This window comes from Astatotilapia calliptera, chromosome 16 (assembly GCF_900246225.1).
Source record: "Astatotilapia calliptera chromosome 16, fAstCal1.2, whole genome shotgun sequence".
NCBI lineage: Eukaryota > Metazoa > Chordata > Actinopteri > Cichliformes > Cichlidae > Astatotilapia > Astatotilapia calliptera.
In genome coordinates, this window is record NC_039317.1 from 30,191,496 (window position 1) to 30,212,569 (window position 21,074).

The 21,074-nt window shown below is 40.6% G+C and overlaps 1 protein-coding gene across 1 annotated transcript in view; it reads right to left on the reverse strand.

Annotated features, from left to right (window-relative positions):
* LOC113008034 (insulin-like growth factor-binding protein 2-B) overlaps window positions 1-17,878 on the reverse strand; it is a 28,912-nt gene extending 11,034 nt beyond the window's left edge. The window contains exon 1 of the mRNA XM_026145150.1: window positions 17,289-17,878. Coding sequence (XP_026000935.1) covers window positions 17,289-17,646 — 358 coding nt within the window. The 5' untranslated portion in view covers window positions 17,647-17,878. The remainder of the gene's footprint in view (window positions 1-17,288) is intronic.
* Window positions 17,879-21,074: the final 3,196 nt, after the last annotated feature.

Genomic DNA, 21,074 nt, shown 5'->3' on the forward strand with positions numbered 1-21,074 from the left:
GTGTCCTCAAGGCATCCTGTGACCCTCCTGCTTCATGTGACTAATTCTGTGCAGCCAGCCGTTGTGTGGACCAAACCGTGCTAAGATGTTTTTTGTGAAATGGCCAAGTGCTACATCCAGCCCATTTAGGTTTAAAATACTGAGCTACACTGAGCAGTGGGGGTCTCTGTGAGAGCAGTTACTGTTGACTGTTATAGCAAAGTATGTTCATCATTTGGTGGCGACAGGAGAAACAAAGCACAAACAACAAAACAATCCACTGAGGTCATTCAGGGCAGATCCAGACAGTGAATTTAACGATGCTGATGACTGTAACTTTAAAACAGAACTACATCAGGGGGTTAAAACTGTATGGACTTTCATCAGCGTAGCAGTCAAAACAGTCATGAATTATAGTCCTAAGGTAGACTGGCAGTCAGTGAAGGTGAGTCCAGACTCGTGAGGATGCACATCTGATGAAGGCTTTTCATGCTGAGTAAGGATTTTTTATGGCATCTAACTTTCCTGCCAGAGGCTTTGTGGGTGTGTGAGAGTGTGTGTATTTGTGTAAGACCGTGTGTGTCTGTAATTAGCACTGAAGCAGAAGAGGTTGTAAATCAAGCCTGAGAAGGAAGCCTTCCCCCAAATCTTGGGAGCTCCTTACACATGCCATGGCACTGTCTGAATGTGTCTGTGCTCATGTGTGCTGGTGCACGCTCTGCCAGGTGTGCAAAATGAGCAAGTCCGGCTTCTATGTTGCTAGAAACTTGTGTCTTACAAATCCCTTTCTGGCAAATTTGGAAATTTCCTCTTGAAAGAAAATTAAAGCAATTAAAGAAAAACAAAAATAAATCATAACTAAAAAAACAAAAGTGAATTATTTGACCAACAAATGTTTTCAACACAGTTACGCTAATTTTTATTTTATGTAGCATCAGTTTACATAAACACTTGCCTTAAGGCGCTTTGTACTCCACCTGTATTACAAAGTAAAGATCCTACTATATTAGAGTGATAACCCCAAATCAGTTAATTCCCTATGGAGAAGCAGTTGGTTACAAAGGGGAAGAAGAGATGCTCAGTGCATCATGGGAAGTCCCCCAGCAGCAGCAGCATACCTAAGGGATGGTTCAGGGTCACCTGATCCAGACTTAAGCTTTACCAGAAAGCAAAGCTTAAAGTATGAACCCTAGCCTTAAAAGTAGAGATGGTGTCTGTCTCTCAAACCCAGACTGGGAGCTGTTTCCATGGGAAAGGGGTTTGATACCTGAAGGCTCTACTTTTAGAGCCCAGTCTACTTTTAGAAACTCAAGGAACCACAAGTGAGCCTGAAGCCTGGGAGCAAATTTTTAGGTTGGGTTAGTATCATACCATGCAGTCTTTGTGATAGGATAGAGCCTGATTATACAAGACTTTGGATGAAAGAAGCATTTTAAAAGGACCAACATTTAACATGCAAGAAACATAAAAATGTGTTCATAGTTTCCCAAATGACAGCGTTCTACCGCCACTGTCTTCACTCCTACAATCACTGAACCTATAGTACTCCTGTGTATATCATACAATGAGAAGTACTCATCAGGTTTGGAGAATTACTAGAAATTTGAAGGTCAGTACCCATTCTCTCTAGATGTGTTCCTAGTAAAACACTGACTCCAGGTTAATCAGGAAGATAGTCTGAGCGGTGGAAAAAGGACCAAGGAAAGGTTCAATAGGTACGTGGAAGCTAACCCCCCCCGGTTCATAGTTTTACAGGGTCTTGTCAAATCACATGTTGCGTCCTGAATGAAAGAAAATCCTGATTTGGAAAGAAAGCATTTTAAAGTTGATAGAAATTAGCAAAAATCTAAGATGACAAGTCACAATGCTTCTGGAAGTGTTTTTGTAAGACACATCTGCTCTTTGGTCACAGAGGAATGTAGAATGAACCCCACCCCCACTGTAAAACATGGAAGAGGCTCAGTTTGATGCATCTGGGACACAATGAAATGAGAACAATGAAATTAGATGATCTCCAAGACATTCTTCAGAGAAGCACTATCCAGTGTCAGGGACCTGTTATTTTCTAAAGGAAAAGGATACCAATAATTATGGCTAGTTTTTCATTTAGCTTTGCATATCATGTCAGTTAACAGAGGCAAATGGTGGACGATGGCCATAGACCCTGCCAAGGCTGCCCTTTGTCAACAATTATGTTCATAAGTTCTACGGACAGAATTTCTGAGAGAAGCCAAAGTGTTCAATTTTGTGGTTTGGGATAGTGCAGTGAGGCAGAGCTCAGTTGTTCAAGAGGGGCTGGAGGTAAAGCCTGTGATACTCTATGTCAAAGGGAGCCAGCTGAGGCTGTTTGGGAATCTCTCTAGCGTGCTTCCAAAGTGAGATGTCCAACCAAGAAGAAACCCTGGGGAAGACCTTAGACCAGCAAAAACATCCACTGGCTTGTAAACAAAACGGAATAAGTGGAAGGGTGGATGGATGGACCAAATTTCACTGTAATCCATCCAATCTTTAGTAGTATATTTTTATTTGCAACAGTACTGGACAGACTGGTTGACCAGCGTTACTATCCCTCAAGCCAAAATCGTCTTCTTATCGAGATTGGAAAGATTCACATGTGAGCTCCACATGGACAGACTGTGACCATAAATGAGTCCTTAAGTTTCAAGCGGTCAAATTAAATTCCCTACAATCTGTCAGTGTTGACTACATGTAAAAGCTTCCAACCTCCACTTCAGCATACAAATTCAGACTTTTGTTCCAAGTTTTGTTAAGATATTCATGAACTGTGAAGGAATCTTTGACTTGGGAAGGTTTTGCAGGGCACATCAAGCAAGGGCTTGCTTTTAAGAAGAAATGATATCTGCCGTCAGAAACACATAAAAGCATTTTATAGCTTCACAACATAAATGTTAGTGGAAGAAAATGGATGGATGGGTAATGTAAAGCATTATTTCCCCTTAGCAATGCAAAAGTGAATGAAGCAGGAATGCTGTGTTGTGGTTGAGTTAAATAAGGTAGATACACAGCTTGTAAACACTTTTCTGCGGTTGTGTTTGAACTGCCTCTACAGACACTTATAGGAACTCATGACTGCATTTTCAAGCAGAAAAAACCCCAAACTTGTCTTTAGCCAACAGCTGTCATCACAATACTGTGTTGTTGATTCTGTCTTCAGCGCCATAGAAACTACCTGTCTCGAGCTGTTTGCAGTGTTGGCTTTGGGTATTGCCTCGATGTGAAGCTTTCACAGTCCTCTCATAGCACAGAATGAGTAATGTCTTTCCAGAGTTGCTTAATGTATTTGTCCTGTTATCATATACAGCAGAGCTGGTCTCAAATTGACTGGGCTTTGACGTCCAAGAAAGTGGACTACTTTAAACCCACTGTCTGTGTAAATGGTTCCTCTTAAGCCCCAACCACTTCAAACACTTTACAGCTGGCAAATGTACAAAAAGAAACAGAATAATGAAGATCCCCTTCAGACCTTTTACAGTAAGCTCTCTCTTTCAACTCTTCTATGTGGCTGTGTGTCATTTTAAGCAATGAAGCTGCCTTTGTAGTTGTTAACAGGAAACTTTTGGTGCTTCTACACTGATTGTCAGGCTTAAGAGGCAAAAAGGTCAAAGTCAATTATTTTTCAAAACAGGCTCTCGGGTGCTGATATATTCATTGTAAACTTACCCCCAGAATGTTGTTTATATGTGATTGCTTCAAGAATATTTATCATTTATTTAAAAATTGCATTTAAGAAATAACCTTAAAACTCATTTCAGTTGATGCCCAACTCTTCAGTTTCTCCAGGAGCTTTACTAAATATACTTGATGCCATTAATTAAGAAGTAGAACCTGCGGCTTCACTTTTTCACAGCTTCTCATTAACTCTGTTTAACGGTGGAAAAAACTCTGAGAAAACCCACCAGACAGCAGAGAAACTATGCAGGTGAGGAGGCGTGAGAGCATTTCACTGCTCAAGACTCCAGTAACACGGAGGGTTTGGCAGATTTTTTATGCAGTTGTGTTGCATGCATACGCTCATGTGCAGGTGGTGTGATCCAATATATCTACTGGTCACTTCCGTTAAAGAGGTTTTAGGTCAGTTCTTACCAAAATGTATCTTGCAGAGAAAGGCCAGAGACATGTTATAGTCTTTATGCCAGTGTGACATGTTTGTTTTTGTTTTTTTTGTTTTAAGTAACTTTACTAAATACAACTAATATCCAAGACATTAAAGCTTAAGATACGTTTGTTGAATAACTGCAGGCTTATATTCCATCCCTGAACTCTGAGCTGACAATACCAACACAACAAAACGCTTACAATTTCACCGAATGCAATGTATTCCAGAAGCAGCTCTTCACTCTATCAAATGCACCATTTTATCAATCAAACTGGACCAGTTCTAGTTTTGAGAGAAGCCACACCAAGATGCACAGAGCAGATGAGCAAGGCAGGAAGTCAGACACAGGAATAATCATGTTTCAAAATAAAAGACCCCACTATACATGAAACTTACCAAGCTCACAATGACTAGGTTGCCTAAACTTAGTCATCTTAAGTATGCTGTACTTTTTAAGTTCTGGGAACAATTACATTTTACACTGAGAGCGATCTGAAGATGTGCGAATGCTCCTTTGTCGGTCTTGCAGTCCAAACACACACTTCTTGATTGTGCCATATTCTGCAGCAGCAGCACTTTCCCACAGCAGAGCAATGCAGAAAATCATGAAAAAGCACATGAAAAATACCCCAAGACATTAACCTGGCCTCCCTGCTTCTAATCTGATGGAACAGCTAGAGTATGCAGATTCATGGAGTCCCCACCCCAACCCCAACAAATAAACTATTTGTTGACAATGTTTTAGTGCAGAACACCACCACAAACTCCAGAGGTGCGGTTCTCAATGCAATTGCTCAGAGTGGTTTTGGCAGCGTGACCAACAAAATATCAGGGATGAGATTTTAATTTTTTGGCTGATTTTTTAAAAATTACACTAACTCTGTACAGACTTAGGGGGGAAAAGTATCCCTCGCCTTGTTGTTCCATAGCCTGTGAGCTTAGGCAGTGTTTAAACAAGCACTTCAGTCAGTCATTGTGGAAGCTGCACATTACTGCTGTGGTAGGGCAAGGTGGAGAAGGTTCTCAGGTTTAACAAAAAACAGATTAAAAGAATGAACTTCGGACTTCTTTTTGCCTGGTAGTCAGAAGCAAATGTTAACATCACTCTGTGTGCCTCCATGCAAACACAGAGGCAACCTTTTGCAAACACTTTAGTTCAAAGTGCAGTATAATATATTGCTATACAGGCAGTGCTGTGAGCATTCATTTGGAGGCAGAATGTTGCTGGTGAAGATGCATCTATTGCATAGTTTAATCTGAAGACATCAGAATATTATGTTTGACAAACTTTATATGTTTTCTGAATCTTAATCTGATAATTAATGCAGTATGCAAGCTGCAACTTCTCAATGTGCTTTAAGATATGAAAGAGAAGGAGAGAGGGCTATTTACACCTCAGAGGGAGTTTTCTCAGGTTTGCAGGCACCCACATGCAACTCCCACCCAAAGTGATCTGTTATAGCTTTAACTTTTCACACATTCTACTGTGTGCAGCACAAATCGACACAGAATAATTAAAGACCATAGAGTGTGAGTGAAGGAGAAGCAGCAAGTCTCAGCAGAGGAACCCCTTCAGGCCATAAAGGGCAGTCTAAGACCACCGACGCCACAAAGAAGAGACAAGGAGAGAGAAATAAACAGAAGCACAAGGAAAGTGCAAAACAGGTTTGTGCTTTGCGCAGTGGGGATTTTTCAGTTGACGACTGGCGGTCTGAGTGGTTTTATGAACGTCACTATTGGATGATTCTGTCCAACCCACCGATGTGTTGAATGAATGGGTAGGGGTAGATGGTTATGATAATAAAACAATGGTTAATTCATGGTTGTGGTTGGGGGAAGGTTTTGGCTGCCAACATGAGAACTCTGGCTACACATCAGAACTCTGAAACTTTAAACTGGATGCCACAACCTGATGAGGGAGACATGGAAATCAAAGATCAAAGTCAAATCAGTGTTGATTGAACAGGTATTCCTGCTGTGTGTTCTACCCTCCACTGTGTTCTCTACGTGTCCTATCAGCTGCAGTTACAGCAGTGTAAAACACTCAGATTAGAATAAAGTATAACAACATTTTTATATTTTTTGCATCACCAAAATAATACAAGCACATTTCTGTGCATACACAGCAAATTCAAAAGTGTTAAATGTTTTGGTGTTAATAGTCTTCTTGCAAAAGTAGAGTTAATTTTACTCTAAGCAGAGTCACATTCTTTTAATGTAACTCTGAGGTGTAAAATGATAGTAGTTAAAATCGAGTGTTAAAAATGAGTGTTTCTCTGTCAAATCTGGAGGTGTTACAATGGAAACATTAACTCTTGACCTCTTAACTCTGAACTCCTAGAGGGGCTATGACACCAATAGAGTAAATTCACAGACTCCGCCTCCAGCACGGCTCCAATCGAAGCTGAAGTGAAGCCGTTTCAGAACATTTTGCTCTACATATTTGAGTTGTTTGCCATGCTTGGTAAGTCATTCTTTCAAAGATTGTTTCAATTATTATTACGAGCTTTTACTTCTGTGGCTCTTTAAGAGATAAGATAAGATAAGATAAGATAGAACTTTATTAATCCCTCGGGTGGGTTCCTCTGGGAAATTCGACTTCCAAAAAAAGCACAGCAACGACCGAAGTTACAGTTACAGAATTGTTATATATATATATATATATATATATATATATATATATATATATATATATATATATATATATATATATATATATATATATATATACACACACACACACACACACACACACACACACACACACACACACACACACATATATATAAATACAGAGACAAATATAAATAAAATATACAAAGGGGATAAATAGAATAAATAGGAATAAAAAATAAAAATACAAGTGAATTGCACATTTCAAGTATTGAGTCTATTGCACTGTTGACTATTTACAAAAAGTATTGCACAAGGTATTGTACAGTGAGGTGAAGAGGCACTACAGCTTAGTTGTTCCCCCCTCCTTTGTCCTCCTGTTTCCACTCCCTCTCCCCTCCAGAGAGGAGTTAAACAGTCTGATGGCGTGTGGGACAAAGGAGTTTTTAAGTCTGTTAGTTCTTGTCTTGGGGAGAAGCAACCTGTCACTGAACAGACTCTTCTGATTGTTTATGGCCGTGTGCAGAGGATGCCCAGCATTGTTCATAATGTCCATCAGTTTCTTTAATGTCCTTTTCTCTGCCACTGTCACCAGAGTGTCCAGCTTCATGCCGACCACAGAGCTAGCCTTCCTGATCAGTTTCTCCAGCCTGGATGAGTCCCTCTTTGCTGTGCTGCTCCCCCAGCACACCACAGCATAGAAAAGTACTCCAGCAACCACTGACTGGTAAAACATCCTCAGGAGCTTCCTGCAGATGTTAAAAGACCTCAGCCTCCTGAGGAAGTACAGTCGGCTTTGGGCTTTTTTATACAGGTGCTCTGTGTTGCATGACCAGTCCAGTTTATTGTCCACCCACAGCCCGAGGTACTTGTACTTGTTGACCACCTCCACCTCCTCCCCCTCTATCTGAACCGGCAGTGGACCTTCTCTGGACCTCCCGAAGTCCACAACCAGTTCCTTAGTCTTTGAGGTGTTGAGTTGCAGGTGGTTTGTGTGACTCCATGCGACAAAGTTCCTCACCAGACTTCTGTACTCCTCTTCCTGATCATCCCAGATACACCCCATGATGGCCGTGTCATCTGCAAACTTCTGAATATGGCATAATTCAGAGTTGTAGCAGAAGTCAGAGGTGTACAGGGTGAAGAGAAGAGGGGACAGCACAGTTCCCTGTGGTGCTCCTGTGCTGCTGACCACAGTGTCAGACGTGATGTCCTTCAGCCTGACGTACTGTGGTCTGTCGGTGAGGTAGTCGGAGATCCAAGCCACCAGGCAGGGGTCCACCTCCATCCTGTTCAGTTTTTCCTGAAGCATACAGGGCCGGATGGTATTAAAGGCACTGGAAAAGTCAAGAAACAGGATCCTGACCGTGCCTTTTCCCCCATCCAGGTGTGAGTGGGCTCTGTGTAGGAGGTACAGGATGGCATCCTCCACTCCGACACCCGCCTTGTATGCAAACTGTAGTGGGTCCTGGGCATGTTGTACCTGTGGTCGGAGGAGGTTGAGGAAGAGCCGCTCTAGAGTCTTCATAAGATGTGACGTCAGTGCCACCGGTCGGAAGTCATTCAGCTCATTGGGCCGGTTCTTTTTGGGGACCGGGACGATGCAGGATGTTGGAGTTGAGACAAAGCTGTGTGGAAGGCATTAGCCATGTTGCTCGGTGATAGCATAATATTCTGTTTTAGCTAGCTGAAAGGTATTGTTTGCGGGCAAATACCACAGCCTTGAAAAAAGCTTGCATGTGAATTTTCAGTCAAGCTTTTGGTCAAATACACCTAAAACAATGTGTAGAATGTGAAATGTTGGTATAACGGTGCTGCTTGAAGCCTGAAACCGATCGCCCATAAAAATAAAAAAAATGAGCAAACAGCAGTAGCAGACGTCCTGACTGGATTCTACGTTAGCATAGATCCCTCCAGAGTTTTGTGCACACGGTTTAGGTAAAAATGAAAAAGGTTGAGGTTTTACATTTAGTTCAGTATTACCTGTTGCCTGTGTCCTTGTCTTTTGGGAAAATACTTTACACAAGTAATGGCTCAAAGAGGATTCCTTTTTCTTTTTTACTGTGCTGCAATTGTTTACTGGATTATTTGTGCCATTAATTAGTGTCAACTAATTTTTATTCAATCTCCGCACAGGATATGCTTGTGAAGATGGAATATGGGGGAGAGCAGAAGTGCGTTGAAGTTCCACAAAGGGATGAATGAAGGACATGCAAATTGTATTGAAGAAATAAGTGATGAGAATGCTGTTATTTGCATTTACCATGTCAGACCTTTTGATAAACACAATTCTAATGAAAGTGAGAACATGTATACTGTTACATCTTTCAGAAAATGTTTTGAAATTGTGGTGCACAGTTCAGAATAAATGTTTTTCAAAAACCATTGCATCTTTTTAGTAAATGTTTAGTTCCAAAAGAAATTTCTAGAAGTTCAGAACAGTAAAATTCCCGCTTTTAAGAATGAATTAGAAGATAACTCTTACGTAGTTAAACTAAAATACTCTTTGAGAGTTAATATATAAACTCTTAACACCAAGTGTTAAATTATCAACTCCAGACAGATTTGGTGTTTAACACTAAATCAGAGTTAACGTACCAACTCTCCAAAAAGAGTTAAATTAACACTCTCTGGTGTGGACCCATATAGACACTTTAATAGTGTTGAAATCAAATCCGACAGTGTTAATTTGGACATGCTGGATTTGCTGTGTAGCACTCTAGTAAAAAGATTCCAATCTCATGAGTTTCTCTTCCTGGTTGAGTGCAGCTTAATCATTGCAAATTGGTGGTCATTAAATATTTATTTTAACAAAAAGATATTGTTGACAGTATGCTGTTGGACATGGGACAAAAATCAAAAATGAAATTAGGAAGAGTAGAGGTGTTAAAGTGAGGAAACAATGGAGCCAGGTGTCTGCTATCCGGTTGTTCAGTGATGACGCGACGAATCCTACTTCCGGGTCTAAAGTAGCCTGCGTTTAATATGGCTTTTGTGCTGTTAACATGTTTAATGTTATGTATTTTCTTCTATTTGATCTCAAAAAGCTCCTAAAACAGTCAGTGATCACCGTTGACCTCCCTCGGCTTTTATTACCGCTAATCATTTATTTAAGCTCAGTTTTTAAAACCTTAGGATGTAACTACAGCCCAGCCCATGCAGCAGTATATGAATGACTAACCTCGTATTGTGGATGGATTATCTCAGTTGTTCTCCTGGCTGAAGTTTGGTCCTTTTACAGCATCCTGCCATGCGATTACATTTGTTTCTGACCACCAAGAAAACTCACGTTAAGTTTTATCGAGTGGAAAAAAAGTTAGCTTGTTTATATTATGCTAACATAGCTGTGTCACTAGCGGTCACGTAGCACATCATTATATACCAGCTAGCCCAACTTCAGTAACCCTACAAACGTCACTGCTGTTTAGTTTTCTGTCTTCATTTATGCTGGAAGTGATAGCAGAGCTGTACGTTTTAATTTGCTACAGTATAGTACAGTATAGTACTGCACCTTATAGACAGACTAGCAAGTAGAACACACATCACATCTATGAGCTTAATGCAATGACTTCCCGTATTTGTAAATAATATAATTTTATCCATCTTAATCATCTGTACTTTAATCATTTATTTTTAGCTTATGCATACAAACAATCATCCATCTCAGTATATTATACAATATATATTATCTCTCTCTATCAACACCTACTCCCTGCCGGTGATCAAGTACCCTGCTAGGATAATAAGATGGCCAAAGGAGGAAATAGAAGCCACTGACATCAAGACAAGGAAGCTCCTGTCCATGCATGGAGGGTTTCACCCCAAGTCCAAGCTCTATGTACAGATTTAGATTTTGTACTGTCTTCAGAGAACTGTGTACCGTGTAGCAGCAGGCCTTATTCTCAGAAGACATGTTTGGCCCTGCACTGCAGGCTAACAAATTAGCTCTAATTAATGGGTGAATTTCATTTAGCTGCTCATCTCTGTGGTCCTCCCATTGTGCTTGAAGGGATTGCTGGGTTTCTCTACACAGTATTGTTAGGTCATAAAATCATATCTAAAGAGTTTTAAATGTAATCATTCTCTGAGTTTACTGGAGCACTTAACCGGTACTTTATTTACCACTGCCAAGCAGAATATGTGATCGATTCAGTTATTTCCTCGTCTGTAAATTTGCTAGTCTATCAAAGAGACAGGCAAAAGAAAGAGCAAGTATGCTGGTATATTTGTGGGAAGGCTAGCAGAAATCAAAATTAAAATCCAGTATCCACCATACACACTGCTAGTAACTCTAGTATGTCAATGGAAATTCAATTTGTTTAAATGCAAATCATGCATCATTTTCTGGCCTGTTTTTTAAGCTGGATTCGATGCAACGCATTCAGGCCAAGCCCAATCACTGATTGACTGGCCACTAGAGAAACCCTCCCTTGTACAATTCCCCAAACCGTTGGCAGCAGCAGACTTAAAATAATGTTGTGGAGTGTAAGCGCAGACTTTCAGCCTTTCAAGTAAGTCAAGCGAATTTGTTTTGAGCAAACATTCTGTGCTGCTCAACAGATCGTCCCTGCATAAATACAGTGGATGCTGAAATGTTAATGGCTAATCCAAATATTGCTGCATAATGATGTATCCATGTTTCTGACAGATCTTCCACACCTGCCATAGACTTCAGCACCTCATCGGAGTCAGTGAATTCATTTCCTTTGTCCAGAATTTAAAGGAAGGGAATATTTGGTTTGATGTCAAGACTGGAGCTCACAATCATCACCAGACTAAAACCTTAGTGCACCAAATACTGGCTGCTGCATGTCTGTAAAATGCTTACAACCGACCTTTACTTCTCCTTTCTGACATCATCATCATGCCTGATATCTTTAACCTCTGCTGTATCCTGGACGGGAATTTAGACGGTTTGAAAGATGGTCTATGAAGTTCTCTTCTGAAGCCTCTGCCATCTCTCTTATTTTCCTTTTGGGTGATGGAAATGGGCTTAAAACTCCTCACTGATTGGCTAATTCCTCATTCAGTCATTAATGAACATAGTCTGATTAGACCTCCTTTCTTGGATTTATAGCTTAAATGACCGAGCCCGTAAACTCATCAGGACAGTTTGTGCAGAGGTGAGGGAAGACTGGTTTTCTCACAGACTTCTACGGATATGAAGTCTATGAGTCTTTTTGCAACCACAGGAGATACCCTCCTGGTGGCAATTAAAGAGACACTTTAAAGGCATGGTAAAGGCACTTCTGCACTGGCTTTAGTTTTCAAAATCCAAAGCTATATCCATATTTTGAGGTGTCTATGGCATGGGGTCTCACCGGTTTATGAGTCAGAAGGTTATGGTTTCCATCCAGTTGTGACCTTTGTTTTCCACAATTTTTTAACTTCGTGTTTCTTAGTCATTTTTAAACCCTGCATTCACTCACTGGTTGGGTTTAGGAAGTGAAAGCTACTTTAATTTGATTTAAAAAGGGATTGTGGTTCTGGTTAAAAAAAACAACAAAAAAAAAAAAAAAACACCCCAGTGCAACTATAGTGCACTTCAAAAAATGATGATTTTGGAGTGAAAAGTACCTCTCACCAATGCTATAACCCACCTTGTCATATAGATTATAAGGACGAGGAACAAACTCTACCTAAATGAGCCATCCCAGTGGCTTTGACAAAACAGCACAAGTTGACGCCCTGGAGTGGACTTCCAGGGTTTCCACAGTGTAGTACAGGATATCTTGGCAGAGACTTCCCATTCCATGCACTGGTTACTGTCTATCCATTTAGATAAGTTAATAAAAAGACAACACTTTGGCAAGCATACTCCCGTCTCACAGGGAGCGCCTACCTGTATGCAACCAAAGTGCTCAGTTGATTAATCAGTACTACTTGGACAACAAATTGAAACTGGGAAACTGAAAAATCTTGTCCCTAGTCAACACATTTTACATATTTATACACAGATGTTTGTCTGCTGAAAGCACCAAGTCTCAGCAAAGCTCAAGGAGGTTATGAACTCTAGACTGTTTACTCAGGCTGATGTGCTGCTCATTTCAGTGACCCAAAGGACCCACGTGAACCCAGGATCACATCAAATAAGCACAATATCCTAAAAAGCAACACTGTTTTTTTGTTGAACTGAAAAGTGAGAGTGTAAACTTCAGGATCTTTCCTGCAGTTAACGAAATGTGGATGTTGAAGGGTACAAAGAAAGACAGATGTTGATATTAAATAGCTGCCATGCTTGAAAAGTCAAGCTTAACAGAGTGCAACCTGCCCTATAAAACAATGCTCGTTTGTATTTTAACTGATCTGAACGCCAAAGGTGATAAATCACAGCATAGAGCCCATCCCGAGTGCACTGTGCTCAGATAAAATTGCAGGATTGGAAATGGGTTTGTTTTCATTATCCTCTCCCATTTAAGTCAGTAGCCATGAGATGCAAGATAAACAAATAAATATTTAGCTCTAAGCAGTTTATATAAATAGGTCACACCACCTTCTTCTTCTTCTTCTTCTTCTTCTTCTTCTTCAGAGAAACTCTTTTCCAATAACAAACTGACACTGATGCTCACAACAGACACTGAGACATTTATGATTGAATGCTAGCCTTAAAAGTTTCAATGTGTATTAAATTTCCTCCTTAATACAATAGCCTACATCAAAATAAGGCATTCCCAATACGAGAGCTTTGAGGCTACGTGGGTTATAGACATGTTAGAGTTCATTGGAGGGATACTGCTGGTTTGCGCTCACAGATGTGGGTCTGCCACTGCCTGCCAAACACATTGCATATGTCAACATTCATTTTCAGGGATCAATAGTGACCCTTTGTCCCTAATAACTGTAATGTGGGATAGCAAAGCTTAACATTTCTCTGTCCCAGCAGGATTTCTGGGTTGTTTCTTTTGGGATAGTTACAAATATGTTTGATGTAGATGGTGGTTTTTCTGACATTAAAAGAGTTCTGCAGTGAAACTGTAGTCTCGACTCTGCTAATTCTCAGTGAAGTTTTTCCTTCTGTGTTATAACTTCATGCTGAGGTATAAGAGAATATAGGAGAAGTCTCAGTTAAAGCACAGTACAGAAGATACTTGACAGAGGACAGATCTTTGGATGTACAAAACAGATGTACACAGACCATCACATATAGCACTGTGTCAGTTTAAGCTGTGGTGATGCAGACGTAGGTGATTTAACATCATAATGAATTAGATTTCCACTCCTAGGAAATTAATATACTTCTCTGTGTTTTGGACCTTTTGAATATTGTTAAATTCATTTTTGATTTTGAGAAATGATCATATTACCTGGATTTTATATTGTTTTGTTTTCTTGTTTAGTTCCTGTGACTAGAAATAGTAGAGCTTGGTAATCCCTGGTAATTTCCCTGCTATATTGTTAGAGGTGTCTAGTTTATTTTCAAGTTATTTAAGTGTTATCAGTTTCAGTTCCTGCTCCCTTGGTCTGGTCTCTTTGTTTTCTACTTGGTGTCCCCTCCTGTCTGTCATGTCTCTCGCCCTCCCTCTCTCTCTCTCACTTGTCCTTGTATCTGTGCTCTGTCTCCATGTTCTTCTTTTTGTGTTTCATCCTTTGTCACCCCCAGTCTGTCTGTTTATCCCTGCCTGCAAGTCCTACTCTGAGTCTTGGTATGCATGACACTTCCTGTTTTATTTTGACAGTCCCTTGTCTCATGTGGATTGTGTTCAGCTTCATTTCTCCTGACTTATTATGCCCGATTAGTCCCTCCTGTGGGCCTCCACTTTCCCTAATCATCCTCATGTGTATAAATTGTGTGAGTTCCCCTTCATCCTCACTGGAATGTCAGTTCACCTCCCTCCATGTGTCTTTCCGGGTTTCACAGTCTATGATCTTAATGTTTAGCTTTGCCCAGTTTGATTAGTAAAGTCTGAGTCTCCTTTTGTTTTGTATTCTTCTTTTGTTTTTCTCCCGGCCTAAATAAACTGTCTAGTCCTGATTGTACGCGTCTGCTTTTAGGTCCTCTCTCCAACATGACAGACAGAAGAAATCTAGTCTGGATTCATGAGTACTTCTCATGAGTACTAACTCTGTAAAGACTATATGCAATGACCTCCCCTGTACCCTTAATGCCAGGTTTTGAATAGGGATGGGTATGGTTTAGGTTTTATCCGATACCAGTACCAAACCGGTACTTTTTAAATGGTGCTTAAAGAATGGAGAACACAAAATTGGTCCAAAAACCTCTCGTGTTCAGCTGTTTTTTTGTAAAAAGATAACAATGTTAGCCTTTTCTGCAGCTATAGGGGATTTGTGACATCACTCTTGGCTGGAAGCAGTGCTCAAACAATGGAAAACACAAACTTTGTCCAAAAACCTCTCATGTTTAGCTGTTTTCCACTTTTTCTTTGGTCATTTTAGCCTTTTTGACCAGGGTGAAGGGAGTATCTGCCATCAAACAAGAGGACAGCCGCATGTAGCTATGATGATGTTTGCTAGTTCACCTTACATGCATTAAGTTAATAACGTGGTTAGCAACATAAATTACACACGAACAACATTAAGCTACTCATGCAGAGAAGAACGGCTGCTGCTGCCATCATCATCCGTCATCATTTCTGCTACACTGGCAGGGCTAGGGGCCAGAACTCTCCTCTTCGGGTTCTTGGGGAATGTTGCTAACTCCGGGTCAGATAACCAGTGTTGCCAACTTAGCAATTTTGTCGCTCTATATTTAGCGAGTTTTCAGACCCCCTTAGCGACTTTTTTTCTAAAAAGCGACTAGCGACAAATCTGGCGACTTTTCTGATATTATTGGAGACTTATTTATGACGACTTTTTGACGTGCAAACGCGTATCGCTCTTACTCTCAACAAGCAGCGGTGCTGCCTTGGGCACCTCACCCGTGCCAAAGCGCACACAGGCGGAGGATAGTCCTCCCCAGCTGCTATCAGAGCAGGAGACGTTCACACCTGTGCGTCCGAACAGCAAATGAATAGCGCATGAGCGAAGCCGCTGCTCCCGCACTGACTGTAACGCAGTCAGTTCTTCTTTTAATGTTATGCTGTTTTGTGGATCACAAGGTTTAAAACTACTTATAAACACACACTCTCACACACAAAGTAACTCCACCAGAGTGCCTATTTCAGGTCACTTTTGCTGGTCCAGGACTGGATAAAGGAGCAGGGTTGGAACTGTGACATTAAAAAACAACAATTGCTAAAATAAATTTAATTTGTAGTTCTAAATAAATTCTAACTGCATTTAGGACGTTTTTTACTCACTTTATGTCTCTTCTACAATGTTATTTCTCTCTCCAACAGCGTAGGTTACAATTACATTAGCATGACCAATTATGCAAATTAGGCGATGACGTCATTTGGCGACTTCTAGCGACTTTTAGGACAACCGATAGCGATTTTCCTTACTGAGGAGTTGGCAACACTGCAGATAACAGGCAAACCACGCGCAGTAGATGTTCACGGTGTGAGGTCTCGCAGCAAGCTAGAAAATACAGCGCATTTCTCGGCTTTTAACAAAATGCTATACATCGCTAGGTGTTTCATCAGATTCGAGGAGTTACCTCCTTTTCACAGTATCACCTTAAAGCACTTGTTGCAGGCTGCTGAGTTTGCATCATTTGCTCAGAAGTACAGCCAGACTTTGACAGCTTCGCCTTGGGCATTTTTAATCTGTAGCTCTGCTCTAAAAGAATGTACGTACCTGGGCCCGCCTACTACGCTCGCAAAGATAAAATGATTGGCTGGAATCCAAAGTGTATGACATCTCAGGGGGAAAAAAAGCGCTGCTTTTCGGTCTGGTTACTACCGTTTATGTCAAAACCGGTGCCATAATGATACCGGTACCCATCCCTAGTTTTGACCCCTCAATATATAACAATATATTATGTACTGTATTTAAAAGATGGATGTGACATCACCCTTGACTTGATCTTAGCCTTTAGTTTTGATTTCGGAATTTTGAAGTTTCACCACCATTTTGGCTACCACTGTGTTGGCTTATTGGAGAAAGAAGTGAACGTATTTGGATGGCAGCACTATAAGGCAAAGCTAGCAAATTTGGTTAATGAGCTGTGTTCATTAACTTTACAGTTAAATTACACAAACACAGAAACATTTAACAGACAAAACACTGAATATACCTCGCCAAAGCACAAATTGCCGAGATGGTTAGTTCCACAGATTATCTGTTAGATAATTTAGTTAAAATGTTCAAAAAGGCACCAACAGCAGAAAAAAGAAGTCCGGATTAGAGGCTCCCACTAGTGGAGGTAAAGCCCAGACAGTGATGGGCTGTAGCTGCCAGGTACCTGTCAAAGTAGCCATGGAGCTAACTTTAAGTCTTAACACTAGGAGTTCTAAAAAGTAAAACCCCTACCCTGTAGAATGGTTTGGAAGAGATCCATGTCTCCTCCAGGTCTAAAAAGTAAGGCCAATGTAGCCTTGGGGGATTATTCTCTGTTCAGTTTATTCAATTTAAATATAAAAAGCGATTTAGTGATTGAAAACAGCAACTACAGATTAATGCAGCTTTAATGGTCTTTCTTTATTCTACTACTTTGCAGCAGTTTTTTCATAGAACTTACCATACCCCGACAGGTTCAAATGTTCCCAGACATCCACATCTATTCTTTGTCCACATTGTCCCAAACCCTGAATGAGCTGCTGTAAAGGGAAGTCAGCATCCATACTTGGGTAGCACCTCAGACCGGTGGAGCACCTTGGCAGATAAACCCCACAGAGCTCTCCCACCTGCCGGGCACACACTGGACAGCAGCCGCAGCCTGGCTCCCTCACAATCTCTGCACATAGCGGATCGACTTTGGTGCATGCCATCATATCCTCTGCGGTGCAGCTTGGGCATCGGAAAGCTAAATCACAGAGTAAGAGTCCAGGCAGCCCAACATATGCAAAAAGCAAACCGTATAAGAAGTACATGCCCATTATAACGCTTGCTAGGTTTGTTAGTGACCACTAAAGGTAAAATGACCCTACAGCATGAACCTCTGGATTCTCTGACAGTCCTCTGTGTTTGGGTAAACACTGTGGTGCCGCTGACAGGGTCCTATCTGCTCTCATATTACCAACTGACTGAGGAGAAAGAAGTCTTTTTTTCCCCCTGAAAGTATCAAAATATAAATCCCTGTTGATAAGAAGGTTCAGAAACTGAAACTGTTGCTTTCAGGTGCTATAATGTCACTCAGTACAAGATTACCAGAGAGGAAATTTTTCAACATTTGTGTTTTTCCATTTCACTCCAATTGCACCATCTACATGTCCTTACTAGCAAAGTCCAACCAGATGTTTCCTGGGAAATGTTAAAGTCAGTGCTCTTTCTGTGATTTGGCTCCCTCACTTGCTGCGTGTCAGTTAGCACTCAGTTAAAGGTAAGACTAAGGAGCCAAAAGTGCTCTTTTTTCCCCCTCAGTAGCTCAACCATTTTACCTGCACACAGCACAGCTTGCATTATTTTCATTGTGTGTGTGTCATCAGGGCAGAAAGCAGCCCTTCTGACATCTACTGCAGAATTACTCAAAGGATGTTTTAACAGGTATGTAGCTAAAGTGGACACAGTCAATGTGACACCATTGGTCCACAACATCAGCTTTGAGTTGAATATGTTGAATGTTTTTGACACTGAAGCCGAACATCCCATGCTCATGAACTCCAACTGACATGATAATCTTGCTTTAAAGTGTATCCTGCTTTTTTTCTTTACATTTTAATGGGAACCATAATTTAAACAATTACCACCATGTTGGTGAGGAAAGGAAAGGACTGTCTAAGTATTGGACAGGATGAGTAGGGACCACCCTTTTATTTGTCTCCTCCCACAAATTCATATGAAAAGGGGCAAACCGCATGCACAGGATCTAGCCAGAAGTCAGACCCTTCAAACAGAAACTACGCAGGCTAGGAAGGAGGTAAAGTCATCTTGCTGTCTTACACTCCAGAACTCCACCCAAAGGCTGACGTCTAGTTGAACATTTTGACCATTGCAATTTTTGATTTTTAAAGTAAGATTTAACAAGCAAGCGGTAGAGCTGATTCACTATAATGTACCATCACACTGAGTGATCAGTTGAACAAATTAGAATATATAATATGTTAATCAATTTATCTGAATGTATAAAGGTGTCCACTCCCTCCCATTATTACTTTCGTTGGGAAGAGATGGGAAGTGAAGCAAATGTTAGGATACTGATAAGCACCTTCCTAGTCACCTTCCTTTTTCCACCCCCAGCAGATGGTGCTGAGGGTGTACAGGTGGTTTTTAGAGCTTTTTTCCACAGAAAATATCCACCCCGTGCTTGGAAATGAGGCTGGTGTGAGTAGCAAATAACAGGGCTGTAAAAACTAATGCAGTTGGCTGAAAGCCAGCGAAATACCCTGTAGGAATACAAAGAATTGCAGATTCAGGTGAAAATGATGTGATTCCTTTTCACAAAGAAGAGTGATTTAAGCTGCTGATTGAATCTAAAAATGCAATAATTAATGTAAACTTGAGCATTTGCAGTTTAAACAGGACAAGTCCTCTGCTATTAAAAGTAAAACTATGAGTGTAATTGTAGCACCACACCGGTCAGTGGCAGGTATTCACAGACATGACTGGGACGCCATGCCTTTAATTACACACTGATTAATGTGACCGCTGGACACCGGATTCATAATCAGTCCCAGAGCTTCATGCGCAGCCACTGTTTGATAAAATTAAGGTTGAACAGAGTCCTGGGTTTTGCTTCGGGCCTATTTGGTGCTCTCTGGAGTAATCAAATAATAATCTGCTCCACGGATCTGCTGCAGAGCCTGCTTCTCCAAACCCACAGAGAACATTGCAGATAGCCATTTATTTCATAAACCTTCACTTGCGATGATGTAGGTGTGTGTGTGTGTGTGTGTTCCTTCTAGAGATTCATGTGCAGAATATTAATACAGTACATGTTGGATTTTTATGCTTTCTTTTTCTGAAACTAATTCTAAATTCTGCATTGTCATCAGCCTCGTGTGTATAGTTTTCTATCAGTATCCTCCTAAATATCAGCCTCCTTTTCAGTTCTGTCCTTTGAATTTATCCATGACTGAGGGAAATAACCGACTCTGGAAAATGTGACCACCTTCTGTAATATTCCATTTGTCTCAGCTAAATGACTCTTTGGGAGATGGATCTTTCAGGAGCCCAGTTAAAATATCTCTCAGCGCCGTAATATCAGGTTGTTCCGCTTAAAAAATTAGACATCCCGACATTGTTCAGCCGTCGCCCATTCATTCAGAGTTGCTAAGCAGCACGTACACACAGAATATCATCGTATTGAGGAGTGGTCGTAAGAAAACATTTCCATTTCAGGAACAGTTTACCGAGCAAACAGAGTACACAGCAGGTAGACACGGTTTAGTTAACGTTGTGCGTCTTTTAAAGACGGCGCACGTGCTGTTTGGATAGCGTCTCTCATGAAACGGAGTGGAAAATGTTTTCACAGATAAACCCAGGAGAAGAATGATGATGAGAGAGGTGGGAGGTTCGGGAGACAGAAGTTGACAAAACACTTTTTCCACACATTTGTTATGTACATAACCAACACTCTTATATTTTTTTTAAGGTTCTGTGACAAACTGGTATTTGTGTTAAGTTGCTTTGAAAGCTGTATGGGAGGAAATGTGATGATTTACAGACACAGACAATGAAAAGGATGTCATCACCCAAATGGTAATGGTGTAGGAAAAATTGTGTACATTAAAGACCCGTTTAGCAGTTTGCTATACTGTTATCACTTAACATTTACTTTTAAATAAATGTGACTCTTATTTTATCAGATAAATTCAAAGATTTCTAATAGTAATTGAATCCTACAAGGCACACTGTAGAGTCCCCATTTACACTTACTGACACACATATTCATTGACGATTTATTCTGTGTTGTTTTTTGCCTGTCACATGTACATCTGATGGCTTCACTGCCGGGAATATCTTCCCTACAGGCAAGCCAACACACACGGATCAAACTGCTGACCCTCCAGTTAGGTCACTCAGTAGATGACCTGCTCCTAAGCCACAGCCGCATAGTAAGTGTTGTTATATACAAATATCAAATGAGCCAGTCAGATGGAAACAGCTGAATGTATTTAGTAGGGGTGCAACGATACGGTTCGATATTTTTTCGATACAAAAAAAATGTTCATGCTTTTTTAATTTATCATTTATTAAAATTATAAATATATAATATTTTAACTCAAAAGGTTAATGTTGCTGAAACAACAAAGTAATAAAAAAATTAATCTATCTGATCGAGAAATCACTCATCTTTGGAAAAGAGAGTTTATTACAGAGAAATGGCTCTTTCCAAAATAAAAGCTATACTATACACCTCTTCTGG